Source organism: Phodopus roborovskii, unplaced genomic scaffold (assembly GCF_943737965.1).
Source record: "Phodopus roborovskii unplaced genomic scaffold, PHOROB, whole genome shotgun sequence".
NCBI classification, from domain to species: domain Eukaryota; kingdom Metazoa; phylum Chordata; class Mammalia; order Rodentia; family Cricetidae; genus Phodopus; species Phodopus roborovskii.
The window spans coordinates 3,438,565-3,465,730 of NW_026125562.1; the positions used below are offsets into that span (position 1 = coordinate 3,438,565).

At 43.1% G+C, this 27,166-nt stretch overlaps 2 protein-coding genes across 5 annotated transcripts in view; both read right to left on the reverse strand.

Moving 5' to 3' along the window:
- Positions 1-4,206, reverse strand: part of Sort1 (sortilin 1) — a 74,126-nt gene extending 69,920 nt beyond the window's left edge. The window contains exon 1 of one of the 4 annotated variants that reach the window (XM_051177724.1): positions 3,607-4,206. In XM_051177724.1, the coding sequence (XP_051033681.1) occupies positions 3,607-4,077 (471 nt within the window). In that variant the 5' untranslated portion in view covers positions 4,078-4,206. The remainder of the gene's footprint in view (positions 1-3,606) is intronic. The other 3 variants (XM_051177723.1, XM_051177726.1, XM_051177725.1) reach the window with 3 other exon arrangements.
- Positions 4,207-8,322: 4,116 nt separating this feature from the next.
- Psma5 (proteasome 20S subunit alpha 5) overlaps positions 8,323-27,166 on the reverse strand; it is a 28,740-nt gene continuing 9,896 nt past the window's right edge. The window contains exons 3-9 of the mRNA XM_051177727.1: positions 26,046-26,172; positions 21,870-21,937; positions 20,717-20,824; positions 20,521-20,579; positions 19,211-19,313; positions 14,125-14,211; positions 8,323-8,559 (exon numbers count right to left, since the gene is read on the reverse strand). Coding sequence (XP_051033684.1) covers positions 8,482-8,559; positions 14,125-14,211; positions 19,211-19,313; positions 20,521-20,579; positions 20,717-20,824; positions 21,870-21,937; positions 26,046-26,172 — 630 coding nt within the window. The 3' untranslated portion in view covers positions 8,323-8,481. The remainder of the gene's footprint in view (positions 8,560-14,124; positions 14,212-19,210; positions 19,314-20,520; positions 20,580-20,716; positions 20,825-21,869; positions 21,938-26,045; positions 26,173-27,166) is intronic.

The following is a 27,166-nucleotide window of genomic DNA, read 5'->3' on the forward strand; positions in this document are numbered from 1 at the left end:
AAGAAAATCCTCCGAGCCTGCTCAATTTCTCCCATGTACAAAGGTGCTGTGAACATTCCAAACACATAAAGGCAACGGTCGCTTAATACTGAAGCCTGACAACAGTTTGGGGTTAAGAGCAATAGAAGACGATTGAGGCTAAGAAAGTCCGTGGATGCCGAAAGCAATGCTTGTAAGTATCAGGGACTTTGGGTCTGCTAATGCAGAGCGCATCTTTAGACACGCTTGTTTGCCTCTCCTAAGCATGCTTAGCTTCATTTTAAAGATCAGGAAGGAGATGTAGAGGCTTAACTAACTTTAGTGAAGATAACATAATAACATAGTGAGAACTCAAATGCAGGCAGGGCTGGCCCAGGGCCTGACCCAGGGGGCTAAAGGGCCTTTCCATGGCATGCCAAACCCTGAGAACAAGATCAGGAAGTATAGTTTTTTGTAAGATGTTAAGTGGCGATCTTGCGACTTCGTTTTCTTGCCATTCTTTTTGCTGTTTCAGTAACAGCCAATATTTTTTATTTCCACTTTCTTATGAGTCTAATGTACTTATTGGTAATACTGTAACTAAGGGGAAAAAAGTATTTTCTCTGCTTACTTCAATCTCATAGAGTATGGACTCATTATGACCCCTATGTGAACAACATATGCCATCAAAATAAATACAACACTCTTGAAACAGACTTACAACCAAGATCGAAAAGACCATGAAAGGAAACCTAGAGAGAAACAGGGAGACTGGGAGGAAGAGGACAACTTTCTGGGTTTCATGCATTAAGAAATCCTAGTCACAGCACAGGGTGAAAAGCCACACTATAAAAAATACTTTACTCTGTAAATTTCTTAAGATGGAATACTGGGGCTTGGAATACTGTGGCAGAGTAAGCACTTTCTCATAGTATGAGCACAGCATGGGGTTTAATCCCCAGCACCGTCCCCCCTCCCCACTCCACGGTATAAATTCTTAGAGGCTATAAAGACAGTCTAGAGACCTGCTAAAACCTTTAGCTGTTGTGCACTGTCATGTCTGAATACCTTTGTAACTTGGCAGCCCAGCCCCTACCCAACTCTGGGCCTTTGGGAAGCATTCACACACACTCATGATAGGATTTGAAAACAACACTAAGTTGTAAGAACTTCTGTGATTTTTTTTTTTTTTTTTTTTTGGAGTGGAGGGGATTGGATCCTTTCATATTATACAAAAAAAAAAAAAAAAAAAAAAAAAAAAAAAAAGACTCCAAAGAACAACTTCCCACTCAAATTGTCTGAAAACATACAATGTCTCTGCCAATAAATTTCATAAAATAAGTTGGTCTGTTATGATGATACTTTTACTTCACTCTGTTATAAAGGGTCCCCGAATACAAGACCTCTTCAGTCCAGTGTAACATGATGTTATTATGACATCTGAGAAAACGCAGAATTGAAAAACACAAGCGATTACTTCATAATTACTTTGTAATTTCTGGAAGAAGCTGAGCTTTTGAAAACTACCTTGACGTCTAAGGTGAAGGCAAGTTAATAAAGGCTCCACTTAACAAACAACAATAAAAACCCAGGCATTCAAATTACAAAAGGGATAAACTCGATTAAGAATAATTATGGAAGGGTAATAACTGGGGTGGGGGTGAGGGATGGAGCCGTTTTAATAGAGGAGACTGAAGGAAAAAACCAACAAGCTGTAACTAACTAAATAAAATGAAATGGAGAAAACCCTCTGCATAATGAACTCCAAAGAAGGAGGTTCGAGTCTCTTAAACCAGGTTTCTCTGTCGCTTCCTTTGGTATCGGTGTATTATTAATGACATATTCAACCAGAGATTGTTGCAGATGGATCATGCAGCAAAAGAAGGATCTTTAGGATGGGGTAACAATGCTGGGTCTGGCTGGTGCAAAGAAGCTGTGGGCCTGGCATAATTTGCATGAACTATGGGTGTTGTAAACTCTTTCTCAACAACCTACTGAGAAAGGGAAGTCTACACAATTTTATTTTTTTTCATTGGATAGGAAAATTTCCCAGTATCTCTGTCTGTGCCCAATCAGCCTCATCCTTCAGCACCCCTTAGCCACCCTCATACAGCTTGCTGCTTCAGCTCATCAGCGTTTTCCTTGTGTCCCCTGATTGGAGAAGTATGGCACACTAGCAAGGAAAGATCTCAAAAGAAAGCCCAAGGGGACACTGAGGTCCCAGTGACACTGAGATGGAATGTAAACAAAGAACAGGTACAGAGCACCAGCCACCCACTTCTGCCTCGGTGTACAATTTCTCTTAGAAAAAAGGAAAAGACATAACAGAGAAAACACACTGAACTGAAGGTGCCTTCCCCATGTGTGGGTTGCAACAATTGTTAATTTTAGCAAAATAGAGGAGGAAAAGGCTCTAGTTACGCTGAAACCAAGGCTTTCCTAACTGTTTCTCAATGCCGCAAGCAATGTGTCAAGGTTCGGATACTTGTGCCCAAAAACAGAAGCAACACAACTTGTAAAGTCTTGACCAAGAGCAGGCTTGAGACAAAACCTCTGTAATATGTTTCGTAGTTATTAGGAATCAGGCCAGGGTAGAGCGGTCCTGATTAGAGTTCAACACCAGGTTAGAGGCCAGCATTGAAGGAATAAGATCACAGAATCTCTGGTCACACACAGAAGCCAACACCAGTACCTCTGCAAAGAGAGTCTCATGTGGGTTCACCTACAAAGACACATGGCACCCTGGAGCCTATTATCACAATGGGTCTGGAGCAAAGGAATTTAAAGAGCCCAGGGTGTGTGACAGGTTATAAAGGGGGTGTGTGTGACAGGTTATAACCCCCACTCATGTTTGGGACAGATGGCAACTCTGTGAGGCCATCCAGATGAAACTTCTGGGTAATTCTGGTCTATTCTGCAACTGCTTCCAGTCTAGATCCAAGAGGTCCTGCTCTGTTCTCTGGGCTCTGCACACAAGGTTTTGGTTCGGGAAACCTCTCAAGGTCATTTTGGGTCAGGTCAGAGGGTTCTGTGCTTGCATCCCCAGAAGACATCTTGAACCGTTTTGGGGCTTTAATTGTTGTTGTTTTTGTTTTTTTGGAGGAGCACAGACGTCATTTTATGCCTGGGTTTCAATGTCATCTTCGTTTCTATGCGTGTTCCTTTAACTATGGAAACACAAGCCTTGACCTAACAACTGCTGTGGGATTTCGGGACGCCAGCCTCACCACCCTGAAAGTACCGACCCTGAAGAGGGCACACCTCTGCTTCTGTGCAGCCCAACTCCTCCTGCAATCACTCAAGGGGTAATTATGCCTCCAGCTTCCTGGTAGGTAACAGCCTTGGTGGACCCGAGGTTCTAGATTCGGGGTGGGGGCTGGGGGTAAACGGGGATGACCGGAAGATTCTGATAACTTCAGAAGCAAAGAATGCGGCGAGTGAAAGTCTCAGATTGCCTCGGCTGTGACGACACACAGCCCGGAGGGCCGCAGCCACCCCGACCCGCGCCGCCCCCGCGCCCCGCCGCCCTCCGCAGCCGGGGTCTCGCGCCAGCCTCGTAGCGTGCAGCGGGAGCCGGGCGGCCGCCGGGGACCGCGGGCCGGGAAGGGTGCCCCACTGTGGGGGGATCCCGGGCCCCCGCTCGCTCACCTGGTGCGTGTTGTTGGCCAGCTTGGCGACGAAGTCCGGGAGGCGGCCGCAGCCCTGGTCCTCGGAGGGCGCGCCGCGGCGCCAACGGCCAGCGCGGAGGACGGGGCCCCCGGGCGCGGCGGCGCGCAGCCCCCAGCTCACCCCGACCGGCCCGGCCCAGCGCAGCAGAGGCGGCGCGGGCGGAGGCGGAGCGTCCAACCGGTCCTGGCCGACGGCGGCCGGCGGCAGCAGCTGAAGGAGTAGGAGGAGGCCGAGGGGCCAGCGCGAGAGGCCGTCCGCAGCTCCCCGGGGCCGCTCCATCGCCGCCGAATGCAGACGCCGCTGACACCTGCCACCCGGCGCGCCCGCCCACCCCCGCCGGCGCTGCGCCACACCCCCGAGCCCAGTCCGGCGCTCCTTGGATACGCGCAGCCGGGCCTCTCCGCCCCCATAGGCTGGCCGCCTGTCCTTCTTCCCCGGCCCACTCCTCATTGGCTCGCGTCGCCTCCGGCTTCGGGGGTCCTGGATTCGGATGCCAAGATGCGGGACTGATTGGCTGGAACGTGGCAGGGACGGCTGAGGTCATTCCCCACCGTTGCGCGGCGTCTGCGGGCTGGGTTCTCCGAGTTGGCCTGGGGGCTTCCCCCACCTCCCTGCTCAGTCCCCAAGTTCGCGGCGCCTCCCAAGACCCTCGGGTTAAGAGTGGGTCAGGTTGCCTTCTTTCCCTGCTCCTGCCCCCTGAAATGCTCCTAAAAATTCCTCCGGTGGGAACTGCGCCTGGAAAAGTCAGGGAATCCCTGAACTACTCTCAGCTGGAAAAGGGGCTCCGACATAAACCAGTGCAGCAGGATTTTAATTCCGGCCCTCTGGCTCGCCCATTGTCTGCTGAAGGAGGCAAGAAGGTGAATGCGAAAATCCTATGGAGGCAAATGAACATCCTTACACCCGTGACTCGTGCAAGCCGCAGAAGTCTTTCCAACACGTTTGGCCTCAGCCACCTTCCTGTCTGGAGGCAGGTAGTCCAGAGGCAGAGTTACTTATTGGCTTCCCTGGATTTGGAAATGTTGGTAACTTTGCCATCAAGTGTAGATAAACGGGAAGAGTTGCCTAAAACCTACTTTATATATCATCCTTTCAATACAGGCACTTTGTGATTTTAGTTAACTAAAATAACCTTAATCCCGCATCCCATCAGTTTCTTCTCAGATTATGCCTCCCAAATTAGTACCCCACCTCCAGTAAATAAACCCCCCACGGCTCCCTACACCGCAGAACCTGTGCACACAACTTCCAGAACATGCAGTGCTGGTAAAACCAGTTCTAAATCCTTAGCTTCATCTCTTCCCAGCGTTTTAAGTTTTTTTCAGGAGGAACACACAAAGCCAGATAAAGAGATACAAAGTATGCCAGATACTGCACCAGAAAGAAAGCAAACTGGAAGTTACTTTTAACGTTAAAGGAACAGTAATTCCAAATGAGTTTTGCAGTAATGAGAAATGGTACCTCCAGCCCCAGAGCATGTACTTTGAAGTACTGGTTTTGTTCTTTGCAAACAAAACTATTTACATATTTAGGTTTTTCTTCCTCCCCAAACCACAGTAAGCCTTTGAATGCTGAGCAAATCAACAGAAAAAGTGATCCAGGTTCTGAGCCACCAAAAAAAGACGAAAAATGATGACTGTTTCTTTCCATAAATATAAACATCACATTACTTTTAAAAGTACAGCCTATTTTTAATTCGTGCCAGCTATGGATTAGATCACAAGGCAGTCAGTTCCAGTAGCATGTGATCAGTTACAGAGAGGAGAAGAGGGGCTACAAAGGAATATTTCTTTGTTTGGGTGACAAAGATGAATGGTCTATTGTCTTACTATGGGGAAAAGAAAGCTAACTCAACACTGCCACCAGCTGGAGAAACTACCAGACACATCTTTTAGCTATTGGTACAATTGTTTAGGTTTGTGTGTGCGTGTGTGCGCGCGCGCGTGCGTGCGTGCGTGCGTGCGTGCGTGTGTGTGTGTGTGTATGTGTGTGAAGTTTGGTGGTCTTTTCTTGAAGTCCAGGGTGGCTTCAAATCCTTGATCTTCCTTCCTCAACTTCTCAAATTCTGGGACTTCAGGCATGTGCTACCTACCATTCCTGGATCAACCTTCACTTTTTAATAGGTTGTTTTTAGTTATATACTTAATTGTATGCTAGATTTCCCCAAATTGTTGACGTGGTAAATTGCCCATGCATCCGGGTTTATTTTTTCTTTTCTTTTCTTTTTTTTTTTTTTTTTTTTTTTTTGCAATAAAGGGGATTAAACCCAGGATCTTACCCATATTGGGCAAGTGTTCCACCTTTGAGATAGACTACACCAGATCTTACTTTATGCCCAGAAGTATGTGAATTTTACAAACATGTTTAGTTACTAAAAACTTTCCCCAAATGTATTTGTAGCAAAAATGTTAATAGGCAATTGTCACAAAGTAAAATTGTCTAAGTAAGGTCATTTCTTGGACACAAGTAACCTTAACATTCTATAGAAAATAAGTGTCTCATTAAACAATGCACATTGTAATTATAGCTAGTATGCCATTTACTGTTTACTCAGTTATAAAGTACAGGCACCTGTCTTGGAAACAGGAGGAAGAACTGTAATCTGGGAGAACCACACTAAGTTTTTCCTCAGCTCTCACCTCATCAAAACAGTATTTTTGTCTCCACTTCTGCATTATTATGCATTAATCTAGAGCGTTAAAAAGGAATGCTGCATCTCCAAAGCTGGGGCTCAGCAGTTAGGAGCATTTGTGGCTCTTGCAGAAGACCCAGGTTTAGATCTCAGCACACACCCACCCGAAGTTCCAGGGGATCCAATGCCCTCTTCAGGCCTTCTCATGTTCCTCACATACACTCAGGCTCACACAAACACAAATGAAAACGTATTATCGCCTCTTTTCCCACTACGTGTCATTTTCATAGGCCGTATGGAGACCACAGATGGCATTTTCACAGCTATATCCCCAGTGCATTACTTAACATATAGTAGACAGCTTCCCAATACATTTCTTAAATAAGTAGGTTGAGACAGGATTTTTAAGAATATTCTTTATTGATTGAAGGTATTCACTTTACATCCAGAGTGCAGTTTCCCTTCCATCCTCTTCTCCCACCCCCAACACCTCCCCTCTGATAGAGGATTTTTAATAGTATCATCTACTACAATCTAATAGTGACTAGGGGCTAAATGAATCTCACATCACCCTTTACAATAAGATTAATAACACTAGGAACCTGTGGAATGTTGATAATAAGCCTGAGATCTCTATTTTTGCCCTATTTACATAGGGCAAAACTTCCTCCTTCCTGTGAATTGCAGTTTTCAAATGTACATCAGCACAAGCTACTTTTCACTACACTATGAATTTTGTATGAATTCAGCTACCCAAATAGTTAGTTACTATTTAACATCAAAGTACAACTTCTAAATGAAAAGCCCAGCAAATAATTTCTTTTTGTTTTTTGTGACAGGGTTTCTCTGTGTAGCTTTGGAGCCTGTCCTTGAACTCAATCTGTAGACCAGGCTGGCCTTGAACTCACAGAGATCCACCTGCCTCTGCCTCCCGAGTGCTGGGACTAAAGGTGTGTGCTACCCATACAAATAATTCTTAAGCTACCAATGAACTACAATTGCTTCTCTACAGCCCTCAAATAAGTACTAGCTTCAGATGCACATGTTCTAACTTCCTGATACTCAGGACCTAGTGATTTGAAACCTTAAAAACCTGAGACCGAGTCCCAACAGGGTGTTTTTTTTTTTTTTTTTTTGTTAATTTAAAACAATATTATTTATTTTTGCTTTTTTGAGACCAAGTTTCTTTGTGTAGCCTTGGCTGTCCTGGAACTTACTCTAGACCAGGCTGGCCTTGAATTCACAAGAGATCCACCTGTCTGCCTCCCGAGTGCTGGGATTAAGGCGTGTACCACTTTGGCCTGGTGTGTATGGATACTTTGTCTGCATGTCTGTATACCACGTGTTTGCCTGGTGTCTGAGGAAGCCAGAGAAGGGTGTTGGTGGCCCTGGAATTGGATGATTGTGAGCTGCCATGTGGGTGCCAGGAACCAAAGCTGGGTCCTCTGCAAGAGTGCTATTAACCACTGAGCCTTCTCTCCAGGCCCCAACAGAGGGGCTTTGGTTCTCCATCTGTTAGTAGTGTTCCTACGGTCATTCTGAGGCTGGAATGGAATGCCTGTTAATCTTAACCAATCATATGAGAGCAGCTCCAGCGATGGAAGTTCAGAGTGCACTCCAAAGTCTAACAGAAACTACTTTTGCATTTCACAGTTCTCTTACTTATACAGCACAAGTGTATAACTCTCATTGCTACTGAGGTCAAGGCCATTCCTTTGTTGTTTTTTTAATAGTCCTTAACTTCATAAAAGGGTGCCCTTTCCAGACTGTCCATCAAGATACAAAGAAGGGTTATAGGCATAGGGATGACTTGTCCCAACTCATCAATGTTTGGGGGTGGCCCCAGGACAGTCTTTTGATTGTCAGTGAGCAGTGTCTTCATACAGAGGGAGCAACAGAAGTTTGTGTTTCCTTAAGAGACAGCGGTATTAACATCTTCTAACCACTGGGAGGTGCTGACTATGGCACAGAACCACTGCAATAATTTTACAACAGATGTTCTCCCAGAACCACTATCCTTTTGACTACCAACACAAGTATTTAAGCTTGTAAGAGCACAGACAAATATTTTAAATTTTTTTATTTCAGAATTGCTGTTATGTACAGACATCATAAAAAAAAAAACACACATATACTGGAGATTTTTCCATGACATAAGAGCTGGAAATAAGGACAATTAGGAGAACTGAAACTGTCCCCAGATGTCTGAGGATGGCTCCTCCTCAAATGTCCTTGATCACCTCCTCCAGCTCTTCCTTGGTGAACATGTGGAAATTTTGACCGGGCTGCACCGTGGCTAGCTGCAGAGAAACAGAAAAGGGTTAGAAAGTTGGTCTGAGCTCCTTGCTGATGGCCCTAACTTGGTCAGAAGTATTAGTGAGTCCATTAGGAACTAAGGGATCTGCTGTCCTGGGATATCCTTTGCAGGCACCAAGTCCTTAAAATAACTCTGACTCCGAAATAAAATTTCTTAGTGGCTAGTTTTTCTATTTTGAGGTCAATCCACCATGGAACAGTTACACAAACTGACATCACTGTTACCTCTTAAAGTTACTTCAGTACGCGTTACAAAAGTGGCAGCAAAGTACACAGAGCCAGGCCTAATGGTGGTATGGCAGCAATGTCTTTAATCTCAGCAAAGGCAGGGGGATCTCTGTGAGTTCAGGGCCAGCCTGGTCTACAGGTGAGTTCCAGGACAGTCAGGACTACTCAGAGAAACACTGTCTCAAAACATATCCCCCCACCACAAAATAAATAAATAAATAAATAAATAAATAAATAAATAAATAAAAAAGTACACAGAGCTAGTACATTTGCTTTCAGCTAGATTCCTTTAGAAATAAACACTCACTCACGCACACACACACACACACACACACACACACACACACACACACACCCCTTATATGTGATGAATGTTTTGTCTGCAAGCATGCTGGCAAGCCAGAAGAGGACATCAGATCCCATTATGATTGGTTGTGAACTTCCATGTGGGTGCTGGGAATAAACTTAGGACCTTTGGAAGAGCAGCCAGTGCTCTTCACTGCTGAACCATCTCTCTAGCCCCTAAGAGTATATTAAAAGTAGGGCCCAGCCCACAAAACAGCTCAGGAAGTGAAGACACTTGTCATCCAAGCCTGACTGCCTGAATCAGATCCTCAGATCCTGCTATAGAAGTTTAAAAAAGTTTTTCTTGGGGGCTGGAGAGATGGCTCAGAAGTTAAGAGCACTCACTGGCTGCTCTCCCAGAGGACCTGAGTTACATTCCCAGCAACTGTATACAATAGCTCACAAACATCCATAATGAAATCTGGTGCCCTCTTCTGGCCTGCAGGGATACATGCAGACAGAACACTGTATACATAATAAATAAATCTTTAAATTACACACACACACACACACACACACACACACACACACACACACACTTGAATACAGAAATCAAACTTAGTGTCCAGCATGCTCTAGGCAAGTGCCCTGACACTGAGCTATATTCCCAGCCCCAAAGAAATGCACTTAAGGCACATCTGTAAACTTCCAAGATGAACCTGTGTGACACTGGATTACCTGTGTCCCTATTTCCTCACCTGTAAAATGGGAATACCAAATAGCAATAGAGGATCGGTGAGGGTTAAATGTTAATCCGTGCAAAGTGTTTAGGATGTTAAAAGGAACCAAACAATTGTTAGTTATCCCTGTTAGACATCTTCTATACAGCTGTCTCTGTGGCAAAGGTGGTTTTGTTCACTGGGAAATCATTCTGAGTGTCAGTAATAACCTGCAGCTGGCGGTGTAGACCCGCACCACCAAGCCACTACACTCAAGATTTAAGTGACACCATCATCTCAGTGCAGCACAAAGCCCATGATGGGGGTGACCCCGACAAGGATGTGTCAGTTCACAGTTGTCTCCAACGGTTGAAGATTTGTTTTTAAAATTTACACTGTGTGTGGACCTGCATGATTTTATGGGCACAGCATGTGTGTTGGAGCTCCTGGAAGCCAGAAGGGGGAAGGTCACTGGAAACTGGAGTTCCAGGCAGTTTTAAGTCATCATATGGGTTCTAGGAAACAAGCCTGGGTCCTCTGCAAGACCAGTAAGTGATCTTAACTACTATCCATCTTTCCGGGCCCCTGGGCTTGCTTTAAATGTCAAATTTTTCTATTCTGACCTTTTAAAATTTAAAACTGTACACAATGTATATTGTATGTGTGAACATGTGTGTTCATACAGACAGGTACATGTGTACATGGAAGCCAGAGGACAAACCTGGCTGTTGGCTCCCCAGGTACTGTCTACCTTGTTTTTGTTCAGATATAGACTGTTCTGGTGAGTCACGGGGAGTCACCCATCTCTGGTCCTAAACACTGATATTACCAGCACATACCAGCATGCCAGGCATTTTTGCATGGACTCTGAAAATGAGCATCTCAGATCACTGTAAGCACTGTACTGACTAAGCCATCTCCTAACCCCACTCAGCAGCATTTCAAAATAGGATTAATTTGAAAGTTAGGAGACTAAATTAGTACAGTCTAGTTCTATAATTATTCTTTTTAAATAACTAAAATTTGGGGGGGAAAGACATCTAACAATCTGGTCTGGGAAAAGATTAAAATAAATACCCTCATCACAAAGCCTGTCTAGTAGATTCTTCTAAAGGATACATCCAATGACAGAAAATGCCTGAAGAATTTCAAATATATTTTACAAATACATATTAAGCAATGTATTCTAGCCCATATAGCCTATGAGTTCTATTATAAGGGTACTATAAATATAAATAGAATCCCCACTTCTCTTAAGGTATATCTTTACTTGGGCAATGTGAGGACAGAGATGCAGTTATCAATAAATGGAATCTAGATTACAGGATTGTTTTGTGAGGTCACGCATGTCCCAGGGATAATCCTCCCAAAAGCTTACAGGGTCTAAAAACAAAAACTGGGCAAACCCTGAATAAAAAGATTCTGCAGAATCAGGAGGTAAAGAACACAACAGGTTTTAACCCTGCGCTGCCTTCAGGAAGTTACTCATCACTAGGCAAGTAAAAACAGCCTGTATCATCAGCATAATGATATACATTTGCATAATGAATAAAACTTTTCTATTTATTATTTCACTTTTACAAAACCTCCATGAGACAGGGCCATAGATGCTTTCTCTCCTTATCAATAATTCATGTGTACTAGTTACAGTGCTAAAAAGTAGGGCTCCAGATAAAGTCCCACTCTTCACTTACTAAAGACACCAGAGGCTCTCAATGTCACCAGAGTGTTAGATTAATAGTGCTGAGTGTTTATAAAGGAGAGGCTCAAAGGTCCAGGGAGGAGTCAAGAAGAGGACACATGGGACTGGAGAGATGGCTCAAAGATTAAGGAAAAGGACACTTTTGAGTTGTGTATTAACTGGACAGACAGCAAAGGAAAGGCAGTGCAGGCTGAATATGCAAATGCACACAAACATGAACATGACATTTGGAAAACAAGGTAATCCCCTAAGGATAGGTGAATGGACCATGAGACAAAGAGGATACTGGCTCACATCTCATACAGAGTACATTAAAGCTGTGGTGGAACACAGCTGTAACTCAGCACTAGACTGAGTCAGGTCACTTGGTGACTGAGTATTGCCTGGGCTACACACAGAATCCCAGGACAGCCTGACCCACCTAACAAGAGCCTATTAAGAACAAAACAAAGGGCTAGAGAGATGGATCAGTGGTTAAGAGAACTAGCTATTCTTCCAGAGGACCTGAGTTCAATTCCCAGCAACCACAAAGTGGCTCAAAGCCATCTATAATGAGATCTGGTGGCTCTTCTGGCATGCATGTGTGCAGGCAGAACACTGTGTATAGGAGGGAGGGAGGAAGATTTTCTCTCTCTCTCTCTCTCTCTCTCTCTCTCTCTCTCTCTCTCTCTCTCTTTTTTTTTTTTTAGAAAAAGGACAAAACAAAACAAAAAACTTAGGACTTAAAAATTAGACCTGGGTACAAATCTCAACTCAGTCAAACACTAGCTAGTGGTTTAGTAGACCCTGGGATGGAGAAGAACCATCAACACAGTTCACTATAAGGCAGTAGAGACTAGAATTTGGTTACAAGAGAGGAGGTCAAAGTCTACTAGGTTTCTGCTACGAATGACAAGTACACTCAACCAGGATTAGAAATATTGGAAGGGGAAGTGGTTTTTCTAGAAAGATAATGGTTTTAATTTAGGACTGTCAAGCAGGGTGTGACAGCATGAGATGGTCAAATGAGGGCTGTCAGGAAATACTGACAAGCAGCAGTTACCACAGCAAGGGGGAGTCTTGAGAAATAAAAAGCGGAAATAAATGGTAATGACGAAGGAATGAGTAAGGAGACAGAAGATACCCAATATAGCTTCTGTTTGGAAAAAAGACTTTGCAATACAAGTAGGTTCAAGGAATACCCACACCAATAAAATCTAAGAGACAACCGATACAATCAAGTGAACTCCAAAATTATGCTGAGTCAAAATCAAAACACAAAGGAGCACACATCATACAATCTGCTTACAAGAAATTCTAGAATGTAATTTTTGTGTTTTCCACCCAGAATCATATTAAAGCTCCTTTTACTTCTGTTCAAAGATTAGCCAGTCCCCTCAGAGTCCTCCAACTCCAGTTTTAGTCCCCAGCTTTGCCCCTTTTGTGGCAGCCTATGAAACCCAGAAGATTCCAGGACTCTCCATGCTTGACTTTAACTAACCAATCTTCCATCAGGGATTAATCCTACCACTCAACCCAACAACACATCCTGATTGGTGCCAGTTTGGTTTAATATGACTTCTGATTATAACATCAGCTACATTAGCCAATGCTTTTTAACCTTCTTTTAAAAATAGAAATAAAAATAGAAATACAAAGCTGGCCATTGGTGGCTCATGCCTTTAGTCCCAGCACTTGGGAGGCAGAGGCAGGTGGATCTCTATGAGTTCTAAGCCAGCCTGGTCTACAGATTGAGTTCCAGGACAGCCTCCAAAGCTGCACAGAGAAACCCTGTCTAGAAAAAACAAAAAACAAACAATAGAAACACACACACACAAAATAACTTCTCTTCTAGCCTGACCTAGTATTTAAGTGTAGTTCAGCAATCATTTTCTTCATCCTTCCTTCTTCCTATCTTGTACTTCAATAGTCCCAATTCTTCTTAATTTTATTGTATTCACGTACTCAACAAACAACAATACCCAGGCAAATACAGGATATCTGTCCCTGTTTACTTCCAAACCTACACGTGTACTCACCATTACCTTCTTTTCTCCTAGATAAGAACATGCAGAATCTGACCCCCGTTTCCTGGGATATATTTTGCCTCCCTCCTCCAGACATCCTCCCTTCCAGGATGCTTTCCTACTGTCCTACTCTGGTCACATGTCCTCATGCAAATCTGTTCTTACTGCATTCAGAAGTTCCACCCACACCCTAATTACGCATGTGTCCTTACACTGCACAGCATACCGCTTAGCTACAGATTGGATTTCCTGTATTCTTTCTGTACATCCGGCAGTCTACCTGAAATAAAGCTAGGGCCCTTACTGGGGTCTCAAGAACAATGCTGAATTAATTTTACTCTTTAAAACACCGTTGCTTGTACGTCTTCACCTTTTTACAACTTTCTACAGTATTTTCTCCTTTTGTCTCTCGAGGGCTGCTTTCAGAAAGACTATCCTGTTTCCCTTCACCCCTTGATTCACTGCTCCTACCACCTCACTAACACTGATTATCCCTCAAATGCTATCTATCAGTGACCTAAAAACAGCATGCAGAATGGCTTTCATGATCTACTGTCTTTACCCAGTGGGAGCTATAACCCACATCGTCACAGTAAAGCAGGACAGTACCTCTATGTTAGTGGCATTCAGCTTCTCCTCCATTACTTGTTTGAGAATGATGAGTGAAGACTTGATGGCTTCTTTCAGGGTCATAGACTTGAACAGAACAAGAGGAGCCGTTAGAGAACACAATCCCTTCCTTCAGCCCTCTTCCCTGAGGAAGCGGCTTAGCCAACATTAACTACATTTTAATTTGTACAATGTACTACACTCTGTAACAATATAAACATTCAAGCAAGTGGCAAGTAGAACATACTTATTCAGAAGAAAAATGTCTTACTTTGGGCCACTACCTTTCCTATAGTAAATAACTTTAAGAGGAAAAGGTTGCACAGCTCTTGTGTCTGTCTAAATTCCTTTATTTAGAAGATAACATATCCTCGGTAACATTTTAATAATGCCCAACTGACCTAAAAAGGCAACCCTTTTTAGGCAACTGGATTCAGAAAATCCAGTTTTCATCCTATTTTGCTTGTCCTGGGGTTCCTGTTGTGATAAACACCAGGACCAAAAGCAACTTGGTTTATTTCACCTCAGAACTCTGAGATCACAAGTCCTGAGGGAAGTCGAGGCAGACAATGATGCAGAGGCTGTGGAGGAATGCTGATGACTGGCTTACTCCTTCGGGCTTGCTCAGTTTGCTTTCACACAGACCCTAGAACCACCTGCACAGAAGTGACACCACCCACAGTGAGCTGAACCCTCCCACACCAATCATTAGTCAAGAAAATGTCCTACAGACTGGCCTATAGGAAATCTGATAAAGTATTCCAATCTGATAAGGTATTCCCTCAGCTGACATTCTGCTTCCCGGGTGAGTAACAGGCACCAACTAGGACATCACAGGTAAATGTTTTTTCACTGTGTGCTTTGCTACATTTAGCAGATACTGCAGCCCTGTGCTGAAACAAGCTTACGGGTAGCATTTTCCTAAAAGTATAAGATAATTTTGTGTCTTTGTGTTATTTCTGACTAATTCTCACAATAGTTTCAAACTTCGTTTGTTTGTTTGTTTGAAATGGGGTTTGTCTGTTTAGACCTGGCTGTCCTGAAACTACTAGCTCTGTAGACCAGGCTGGCCTCAAACTCAGAGATCCACCTGTCCCTGCCTCTGAGTGCTGGGATTAAAGATGTGTGCCTCCATTGTCCAGCTTAATGTCTACATTATCATCACCTTTCCCCACTCTCTTTTGGGTGTGAAGATTCATGGGGGGGTGGGGTTGCACATATGTATGCATGTGAAGGTCAGATAACAACCTTAGATGTTATTCCTCAGATACCTTTAAAACTGCTGAATGCAATCTCTCACTGGGCTGGAATTCACCAAGTATGCTAGACTGCCTAGCAAGTGAGCCCCAGTGATCTACCTGTCTTTGCCTTTGGAGTGCTAGAATTACACCCTGTGCTTGCTACAAGGCCTGACTGCCCCTCCCTTTTGTGGCTTTTTGAGGGGGGTTGTTCCCCCCCCCTGCTTTTTTCTGAGACAGGGTTTCTCTGTAGCTTTGGAGCCTGACATGGAACTCACTCTGTAGATCAGGCTGGCCTTGAACTCATAGAGGCTCACCTCTCTCTGTCTCCTGAGTGCTGGGACTAAAGGCGTGCAACCACCACCACCCAACAACCCTTCCCTTTTATTAAGGACTGTTTATTTATTATGATGTGTGTCTCTGTGTGGGTATACACACAAGTGCAGGGGCTCACAGAAGCCAAAGAAAGGGTGTCAGGGCCTCTGGAGCCAGAGTTACAGGTAGTAACCTGATATGGGTGCTCAGAACCGAACTTCGGTCCTCTGTAAGAGCAGTGTCTTAACCACTAAGGCATCTCTGCGGCTTTTTAATGTGGGTTCTGGGGATCATGCTTACAAAAGAAACACTTTACTACCATGGGTCCCGAAACATAGCAAGTCACCTTTGATGGCACTTCCACAGTTGCTCTGGAGGCTAACACAATAAATGCAGCAGCTGTTTGAATGCTCCACAGCCCATCTATTCTAGGGCTTCTCTACATTCCAGACACAGTAACACTGAAATGAGGTCAATCAGTAAGGAAGAGTCACATGTCTCTCACTTTAAATAAAAAACTTTAAACATGGTAAAGCTTTGTATAGTTTATCAAGATTTGAATTAGGCTGAGAGCTAGGCCTCTTATGCTAAACAGTTAAGCAAGCTGTAAAGGGGAAGGAAAAGCTCTTTTTAAAAAACAGTTTTATTTGTGTGTATAGGTACTCATGGAAGCCAGAAAAGGGTGTCAGATCCCTTGGGGCTGGTGTTACTGGCATTTATGAGTCACTGAATATAGGTGCTGGGATCTGAACTCAAGTCCTCTGATAGAGCAGTAAGTACTCTTAATTGCTGAACCATCTCTCTATGCCCAAGAGGAAACCCTCTAATGGAAATTCAAAGTGCTACTCCAGTAGTTATGTGACTAGTAAGAAAGTAAAACAGGCTGGGTAGAGTGGTACACGCCATTAACCCCGACATCCAAGAGGCAGAGGCAGGCAGATCATTGCAGAGCTTGAGGCCATAATGAATTACATAAGTTCCAGATCAGCCATGGTTACATAGTAAGACCCTGTCAAAGAAGAGGGGGAAAAAAAAAAAAAAAAAAAAAAAAGGATTAGGTTGGGCTGGAGAGACAGCTTAGTGGTTAAGAGCATTTACTGCTCTTGCAGAGGATCTGGGTTCAATTCCCAGCACCCACATGGTGGCTTACAATCATGTACTACTCTAGTTCTATAGGATATATCACCCTCTTCAGGTCACCACAGATACTGCATGTATATGGTATACAGGTAAAACACTGATACACACAAAATAAATTAAAAAAAAAAGGGGGGGGGCGCTGGAGAGATAGTTAGCACTGCCTGCTCTTCCGGGTCCTGAGTTCAATTCTCAGCAACCACCTGGTGGCTCACAATCATCTATAATGAGATAGATCTGAAGCCCTCTCTGGTGTGCAGGCAAATATGCAGACAGAACACCGCATACATAATAAAAAAATAAATCTTTAAAAGAAAAAAGAAAAGTAAAAACAGCTTTCTAAGAGCTGAGAAAGTTTTCGTCATTCTGAACAGATCAAAATAGTTGCAACACTCCTTTAAACCAAAGGGTAACCCACAGCAAGGCTCAGACTTCTTCAACTCAACAGAAGCTGAAAGCAAGGAAGCTGCAGAAGAAAAAAAAGGGGGCTAGAGAGATGGCTCAGTAGAAGCAAGCAGAGGTGGTGGCGCACACCTTTAATCCCAGCACACAGGAGGCAGAGACAGATGGATCCCTGTGAGTTCAAGGCCAGCCTGATCTACAGAGTGGGCTTCAGGACAGCCAGGATACAGAGGAACCCTGTCTTTGAGAGGAAAAAAAAAAAAGGGGGGGGGGGGGAGAAAAAGCCATCCTCATAACAGCAGATAAAACAAGTGACATCCAGGCTGTATCACTTTCATTTCTAGTATCAGAGACTGAGTATACAGTCTCTTACATGCTGTGCAAGTGTTTTTCCAGGGAGTTACATTCCTGGTCCTCTTTTCCTGTTTTAAACTACATAAGTTTAGCTAATAAATAATAAAGCACAAGAACAGCCTGAGCACTGATCACATTTTGCAAAGAAAATTTCTGTGGGTAGACATTATCAAACACCATCCTCTGCTACAACCACATTTTTCATGAAAGCAACAGTTAATTGGTACCATAAGCTCTCTTGTATCCCTTCTATAGCCACCCCAGTCTCAGCTGCCATAAACAAGAAGGCAAGATGCTCCATAGGAAAAGAATTAAAACTAGCTAAAGCTCTGATGATTAGTCTTTTTTTTTTTTTTTTTTTTTTTTTTTTTGAGCTTGTCCTGGAACTCGCTCTGTAGACCAGGCTGGCCTCCAACTCACAAAGATCCGACGGCTTCTGCCTCCCTAGTGCTGGAATTAAAGGCGTGCACCACCAATGCCCAGCCAATTATTATCATCTTTAGTAATAAAAAAAATTGTAGTTTATGAAAGTCTTTCAAAGACATCATGCTACTGCACACAGTGGTGGTTTAAATGAAGAATGTTCTCACAGGCTTTGATATTTGAGTACTTGGTCTTCAGTTGGTGGTACTATTTGGGGAAGTTTAGGTAAATATTTGCCAGAGCAAGTAGCCACTGGGGGCAGTATTTGAGAGCTTAAAGCCTCACCCTATTTCCAGTTTCCTCTTTCTGCCTCAAGCTTGCATTGAGGGTATGAGCTTTCAACTTCCTGCTCATGCAGCTACACCTGCCACCTGCTGCTATGCCTCTCCACCATGATGGACTCTTATCCCTTTGGAACCATAAGCCCCAATAAATTTTTCCTTCTATCAATTGCCTTGATCCTGACGTTCTATCATAGCAACAGAAAAGGAATACAGTCATGTGAGTAGAATATGGTATAACGGAAGCCTACCTTTTGTATAGACATTTCCATTTCAATGCCAACACCAAACACCTCTTAAGCATGCCTACATCAGGTGTTGATGCGAGCCACTCAGGAGATATGCATGACAGCCTTCAATCATGCCCATTCCAGAAAGGAAGTACCAGGTGCTCACTTGCCTCAATATCCCCACTAGGCATTATCAAGCGCTAAGTGAAGCTGTGAGGATAGAGGACAAACACTGTGCTATAGTCTTATCATGGTACATGAAAGCTGAAGCTGGGAGGCAGGTAAGAGGATCTCAGTGAGTTAAAGGCCAGCCTGGTCTACATACCAGAACATCCAGGACTACTTGGAGAGGCTCTGTCTCAAAAACTAAAGAAGCTCAGTGGTAGAACATGTTACTATGGAAAACCCTGGCTTCAATTCCAGCAAAAACTCCTAACAACCAAAATGACAAGCTGAATTAATTTCATTCATGAAAAGTACAAGAACAGACAAACCTATACTGGTAAATACAGTTGCAAATGAGGGAAAATTAGTAAGTAGATCATTTTGGTGGAGAAACAGTGTTTCATGTCTTGTAGGCTGTGATTCCAAGGTGACACAACTTTCAAATTTTAGAACAAAACTCTTCAGGTCTAAAATTTTAATTACACAGAAGCTAAACAGTGACTTTAAAATGATGCTGAATTTTGTGAGAATGGTTGATTACCTTGTGGTAAACTTCTTGCAAGGAACTCTGGGCACCCTCTGAAGCAGAGCCAATTGCTCGAGCATCACACTGTACAAAGGTCCCAGATGGGTCCATATGAAACCTGAAAAGCACAACGATGCTTAAGAGGGAACGATTTTATGCCACAAATGTTACACTAAAAGAGGTCTAAGTGTTTCACCCTACAGCCAGGACATGTCACTAAAGTACCGATGCACAGTTCCTAAAGACTTTTTGTTTTGAGAAAATAGTTCGTTTAAAAGGTCCTTACTAATGACATATACATCTGTGTACACATGGGAATGTCACAATGAAACCCACTTCATGTGCTAACCAAAAATTTCATTAAAATAATATTGTATTTTAAAAAAGAAAATGTTGATTAAGAAAACCACTAACTTCCTCAAGGCCTTCAGAGAGAATAACAGAATGAGTACACGTAACTATGGCACTTATGCACATCTAAGATTTTAACAGAATGACCATGGTATTTATGTATGTCTGTCAATATTATCTTTGATATACCAATGTGAGAATGAAGATCAGATGGGTATAGCAATAAAGTAACTTCTAATTCTTCCGAGAATTAGCATTGGTTCAACAGAGGTTCTACTCAGAAGCCCTACTGTTTCCTAATGATTGCTTTTCTCTATTTATTTATTTACTTTTGGTTTTTCAAGACAGGGTTTCTCTCTATTGGAGCCTATCCTAGAACACGCTCTGCAGATCAGGCTTGTTTCCAACTCAGAGATCTGCCTGCCTCTGCCTCCTAAGTGCTGGGATTAAAGGGGTGCCCCACCAACTCCTGGCTTCTTTTTGCTTTTTTAAAAATTTAATTATTTATTTGTTAGTTGGTTGGCTTTTCAAGGCAAGGTTTCTATGTAGCCCTGACTGTCCTGGAACTTTCTCCGTAGACCAGGAGGCCCATAAACTCAGAGATCCTCCTGCCTCCTGAGTGCTGGGATTAAAGGTATATACCACCACCAGCCTTTACTTTTTAAAACAGAGTGGTTCCGACTGTTCTGGGACTCACTACGTAGGCAAGGACAAGCTTAAATGTGTCCCTCTGCATATATACCTTCAGAGTACCAGGAATATAAGCTCCACCACATTGGTTTTATGTGGTAGTGGGATGAAACCCAGAGCTTTGTGTATACTAGGCAAGCACCCTACCAACTGAGCGTCATCTCTGATCCTTCCAGCTCTTCAGTAAACTTGTGAGTTGATTTAAACTATCAGACTGCACTGCAAATCACAATAATCACCACTATCACACCACCCACGGAGCAGGGGGAGGAAATGATACTTACAGCTGAGGTCCTTTCTCATCAACTCCTCCAAACAACAATGCTACTCCAAAGGGACGAGACTAGAACCAAAAAGAATTAATTTAGAAAAGACTACCAATAATGAGAATGAGAGTCCAGGAAAAATGTACAGGGGACAAATTCCCTCAGTCTTACAGAACAGCAAGCAGGCTCAACACAAGTATCAGAACTAACTCACCATAGCACCTGGATCTGCATCTTCTTCTCCAAACTGCAAAGCCAGATTGGACACAGCCTGGGTCACACTCTCCACTGTCATTGTCTCATTGTAGGTGAACCAATGGTTCTAGAAAAGGGGCAAAGAATGATACTGCTTCCTGGGAAGAAGGAGACTCAAACAGTCTACCACTTCTCTCACATGTCTCTTTCCGTTTCTGAGACAGGGTCTTACTATATATCACAGACAGACTTAGAACTTGCTGTCCCCCCTACCTAGCCTTCCAAGGGCTAGGATTACAGACAGGTCATTGGCCTAAATCAATGCCTTCTTCTTGATTAACACTAGCCACTCAATACTTGGGATTATATCAGAGAGGAACAGCTCAGACTGCCAGAGGCTACAGCATACACCTGTGATTCATGCAATCTGGAGGATCATGAGTTCAAGGCCAGTCTGGGCTGTTCACAGAAAGACCATGTCTCAGAGGAAGCCAGGGAAAATGATGGTGGAAGAAGATAGAGTGAGAGAGCACATGCATGCACATACAGATATGCTGTGGAAAATGAGGGTTAACATCTAAATGCAAAGCAGCAAGTTTAGGCTTATAACAAAGTCAATACTAGTAACCAAGTGTCAATTTTCCTTAAATACTCATCCTGTTAAGAGTTACATTATTCCTGCATAAGTATGGAGAACAAGCATGCATATTAGTACAAAAACTTCTACCTTGCAATTTATTTATTTATTTATTTATTTGCTGCTTTATTAAAGAAAATCAACATTCTTAAAATGTTATCTGGTATCAATCATTGCTTACCAGATGAGAACAATTTTATAAGCCTGGCAGAAAAGGCAGTTGCCTTTTACTATGACCATACCCTACCATGATGCTCCACAGAAAGCCAATCAGGGGATACAGTGCATGCTTTATGTAAGGTAAACTGGAAGAAGCAAGAGACTGTAGGCTCTACTGACCAGGGCCTGCTTTAAGCTGCAATGGCTGGAGAGCTAAATCCTAAGTCCCAAGGGTTGTGGCAGGGGAACTGACCCACAACACTCCCAAGAGTCTAATAGTAACACAGACACCTGTAATGTAACCCAGGTAGCTCTATCATTTTTAAACAAGGAGTGCATGCATACCAGCAAAGAGCAGAGAAGATGCTCATTTTACCTGTGTCTCCACTCTGGCTTTATCAATTAAAGTTTTAGCATCAGCAATTAGCCCACTCATGGCACAACCTGCAATGTAAAATCAACAGTGACCAATTGGCCAAAACCTTCTAGAACTTTTCATCCACTTAAGTAAATACTGAAAATCTGGCCTGGAACCATGGCAACAATCTCACAGCAATAAACCCAACAGGATAAATGGGAGATGATGACCACTAAGTATAGGTATAATAATGATACACATAGAAAACCAACCATGTTGACAGTGAAGTTCAGATAGTAAGCCAAACGGGAATTTCCAAATATCGCAGCCTAAGAATCCCCTTAGCAAAATTTAATAGAGCATGATGCACTTAACATGTGTTTTCATTATTACTGGTTATCTGTGTGTATGTGTACAGTGTGTGTGAGAGTGAGTGCACATGTCCCAGTACACATGTAGAGGCAGGACAACTCTGGTAGAGTCAGCTCTCTCCTTTCACCTTTTACATGAGTTCCAGGGATGGAACTCAAGTCACCAGGTTTATTCAGCAAGTGCCTTTACCCACTGAGCCACCTTACTGGCCTCATGATACCTTTCTGAACTAAACAAACACTATAACCAAACCTCAGAAGAAAACTATCTCACGATGGACTGCAGCAGAAGGCCTCAGCATAACATCAAAAGTCTTTTCAGTTCACTATCCCAACAAACCAACAAGCTATTTTAGAAAGTTACCTGGAGACTCAATGCGCCAAGATGTCTATAATTGCTACTTAGCTGCCATGACTCAAATCTCAATTTCAACCTGAGTTTCTCTCCAGTTTTAGACCTACAAAGTCAAATGACTTTCAATCCATCCACTTGGATACCACTGTCTAATCCACTTTTCCTGTGGAACCCCTCTTCTTCCCTCACCTTCACAACCAATCAGAACACAAGTTCTCTTCATTTGACAGATGGCTAAATATTTGAACTACTAAAAAATTTTCTTTTTTGGTAGAACACTTCACAAATTATATATGTCATCCTTACACATATTTATTTATTAGTTTTTTTGAGACAGGGTTTCTCTGTGTAGCCCTGGCTGTCCTGGAACTCACTCTGTAGGTCAGGCTGCTCTTGAACTCACAAGATTCACCTGCCTCTTCCTCCTAAGTGCTGGGATTAAAGGTGTGAGCCACCTACCACTGCCTGACTACACTAAAAAATTTCTTAAATATTGACTCCCCTGTCTCCATTCGTAGCCCCCATCAGCCTACCTTCAAAAACTGTCATGAGAATATTCTAAAATCATACTAGGATTTTAGAGTCTCACTGCTTAGATCCCTTCCTGGCAATGCAAAAGTGAAGTCAAATCCTTCAGCAGGATGGGGTACAGGGGGAGGGCTGTCTATTCTCTGACCTCCAGACTCATCTCTTGGCACACAGTTTACTTCCCAACCATGCTAAAATATTTACACTCCTGGTGTTTTGTAAGATAGCTTTGATTTTCTAAGGCCTTATACGTGCTAAGCACATGCTCCTCCACTGAGCTACAACCATTTCTAGCCCTATTTCTATTTTTCATTTTGTAACATAGTCTTCCCTAAATTGCCCAGACTAGCCTTAAACTTATTTTGAAATCCTGACTAGCTGTTGTCTTGCTGTTCAGCCTCCCAGAGCTAGTATTACAGATCTGAACTGCCAGGCTAGGCAAGCTCAACCATGTAGTGAGATAGTCCTTCTGTGGCAATGACCACGCCCATTGGGGGTGGAGCCATGGGCGGAAGTGACCTGTGGAGGGAGGTCAGAGAAAGAGCTGGGAAAAGCTCTCTGGCTGGTGGGACTCGTACAGGAGAGCATCAGGTGGAATTTCCTGGTGTTCATCTGTCTAGGTTGTAAGTAATTTCTCCATGAATAAACATCTATTTGGCCTATTTGTTTATCCTGATCCTTATTTAACCGCGAAATCTGGTGTCAGAAGCGGGATTAGGATTTTCAGGGGACCTGGGTTTCACCCAGGCGGCAGACGCCGCTCCCCTCCCCCACCTTCCCCAACTGGCAGGGTCCCTTGCCTAACCAGGTGGACTCACCACAGCTTTGGGACATTTGCCTCTTCCTTACGGCAAAGGAGATCTTTGCCGCCAAAGGGGACCTGAGAAGGCACTCACCGCTTCTCATTTTTTGCCCATTTCCGCACGGCACTTTGCATTCACGCAGAGCCGCTCAGCACCCGCCCTGCCTGTGCGTTTTCTCGCTGTAATCCTGAGGTCCCAGCAATTCCACAAGTCTCCTTTTAACAAAATTTCGCTTGCCATAGTTTGTTAAGAGCTATTCTACAGGGACTGGAATCAGAAGGATCGTCTGCTGCCGGGCGATATTTGGCGGTACACTTCCAGGCAGAACCGGGATCAGACGGGCCTCGGCGGCTAGGCGCTATTTTGTGGTACACCTCCAGGTGTAACTACCACAAGCTGAGATCTACAACTAAAAGCATCAAAGTTCCAGGAAAGCAGAATCACACCTAAGGTAATTGTAACATCCTTTACAATTTAAGCTGATATAATATCTGAGATCAATTGTTCCATAACTATGGCAGATAATTTTACAATGCAGGACTTTAGGAATTATTTTACTTCATATATAGAAGGGATTTTAGCAGAAGAAACTTATGACTGGACCAATATGTACTTTTATTTTGTAATAGCAATGGGTTTCATCATTAACATGATATTCTTAAAGAAATGGTTTGAGATTACAGCAAACAATAAGGAACTTGTACAAACCATAGGAGACTTAGTAACAAGGATTCAAAACATTGAAAATGTATTTAACCGCGATACAACCATGATCTTGACTTTCTACTGACAGGATTTAGAATCATAGGGAGACTGGGGCAATGCCTCTTGGTGTGTCTGGAGGTGTTTCCAAAGGATTGGTTGAATGGGGAAGACCCACTTGAGAGTGTGGGTAGCTGGGTTGGGGCCACAGGTAGAATAAAATGAAAAAAGGAGAAAGCCAGGGACCATCACCAGCACTCTCTTTTCTCTAGATCTACTAAAATGTGAACATGTCTGCTCATAATGCTTTTTACCACGATGACAGTATACCCTCTGAAACTGAGAACAGGTCAAAAGAAAGGCTCCTTCTCTTAAGTTGTCAGATATTTGGTCATAGTGTAGAGAAAGTAACTAATACCCATGACCACTGAACACAGACAAAACTCTTTCTTCTTTCACACCCTGAGCACACACTGTGCACCACCACAAATAAGACCACCCGTTCCTGGAAGACAAATACCATGTCTCCTTCCTGTCAACAGCCATGGAGTCTAGCATAATGTTTTTTATCTTTGAATGAGTGACATTGACCTACCTCCAAAAGACAGTTGACCTGAGATACAGCAATTTTAAAATCTGCTTCTCTACTTATGAAAGAGAGTACTAAGCTCCCACAGTTACCATGGCATTTAGTTCTTATGGCCCTTAAGCAATTAATTATTTTGTGACTGTCATATTAATTGGATTGAGTAAATAAGATAAGCAAATTTGAAGAGCCAACTACAACACAAAAGCAGTAAAATATAAAAGTATACATCTTTTAATACTACATTGTCAAGAGCCAGAGCAAGAAAATTATGCTAAAGACCATAGAAAGGTGGGTAAGGGTAAGGGGGACCAGGAGGAAAACAAATACACAGGAATAGGATTGATCTGGTCAAAGTTTGTATGAGTCCCCATAATGCTCTGAAGTTTAAGTACGCCAAAGATCTTTGAGAATTACTGTTTCTCAGTGGGCCTTACAATTTCCACACTATTTCAGCTCCAGCTAGCTTACTACCAGGGTAACAGACCATCACAGGAACTAGCCTAAAATCCACTCTTTGTGTACTTAAGTATCATTGTATTTACCAAAGGATGGATTATAGTTTTGTGGCAGAATGCTTGCCTAGCATTTGAGTGTCTGGGTTCAATTCCAAGCATTGCAAGGAGCAAAATACAGCAAATGTCAAGATGAAAAGAACTTCTGGTAGTAAGTTAAGCATAACGAGTCCTGAGACTGCTCTTTACTGCCTAAATTTATGTACACTGGCCTCCTGCCTTGAAAATAACAGTGAATCAGAAGATCAGGCATTTACTGTGTGGACCTCCCTTGGATCATAGGACACTAATTAACCCATGCCAGGTCCAGTAATAGCTTCCACTTATTACTTACCTATATGAGCATCAATCTCTACAATTTTCTCAATGCTGCTAGGTTCCATTAGCGGGGAAGTAATTCTCTTCTCCACAGCTAGACACACACCCTCTGATGTCTGAATGCCAATGGCCGTAGAACCAAGCTAAGACAAAACAAAGCAAACAAAAACCATGTTGCAGTTATACTGTACAGCTCAAAGAAATCCCTGCACACCTTCATAAGTAGAAGCTAAATTATCTATACTAAGGATACAGGAAGAAGACAGCACCTCATTGTTCCATGAATAGCAAAGGCATTTATAGAATTCTGTGCTGTGAGGAGGAAGTCTGGGACTTAGGAGAACAAAGGAAGCTCCGTGGCAGAGTGCTTATCTATGATTCTGGATTCACCCCCCCCCCAAGTGCCAAAAATGGGCTGGGGCATCCAAAAAGGGCTGAACACATCTGAAAAATGTCCTGTGTTAACACTAATACTGGGAGGAGGAATTTTAACGTTCTAATCAGTTTGTTGTTTTTTTTTGGGGGGTTCCCCCCTGGAATTCATGGATTTTACTTTTGCTACCCATATTGGTTTGTCCAATAGGTCATGCTCCCCAAACCCATGTCATCCGTGGAAAAGAAAAGAGGAAAAAGGAGTGGGAAGAGAAAGGAGAACCATCCTCACTAGCACAGTAAAATACTAACTTAATCCAAGTCACTAGCAGCCCACAATACAGCAAATTCTCCTCTTCATCCCCATGCCACCTCAGTCACCCCACACACCTTCATCACTATGTGCTTCAATTCTCTGTCTGCAAAGTGAAGACAATCATAATACCTACATCAACATTGGTGCCTACCACATAAACAAGTGTTGTTTCTGTTACATGCCCCCCCACCCCAACCTTTTCTTTGAGACAGGGCCTCTTCATGGAACTCTAGCCAGGCTGAAATTTGTTATATAGACCAGGCTTGCCTCTGCCTCCCAAGGCATGAGCTATGCCTGGCATCTTTGTCTCATCTTAAGTGCCTTGTTCTAAATGTAACTTTTATTGATACTAATTTTTTTAAATGCTATTTTCACTGTATTTCTCAGAAACTGATACTCTCTGTATTACCTCTAAGTTAAAAAGACAAATAAGCTTCACATAATCATAA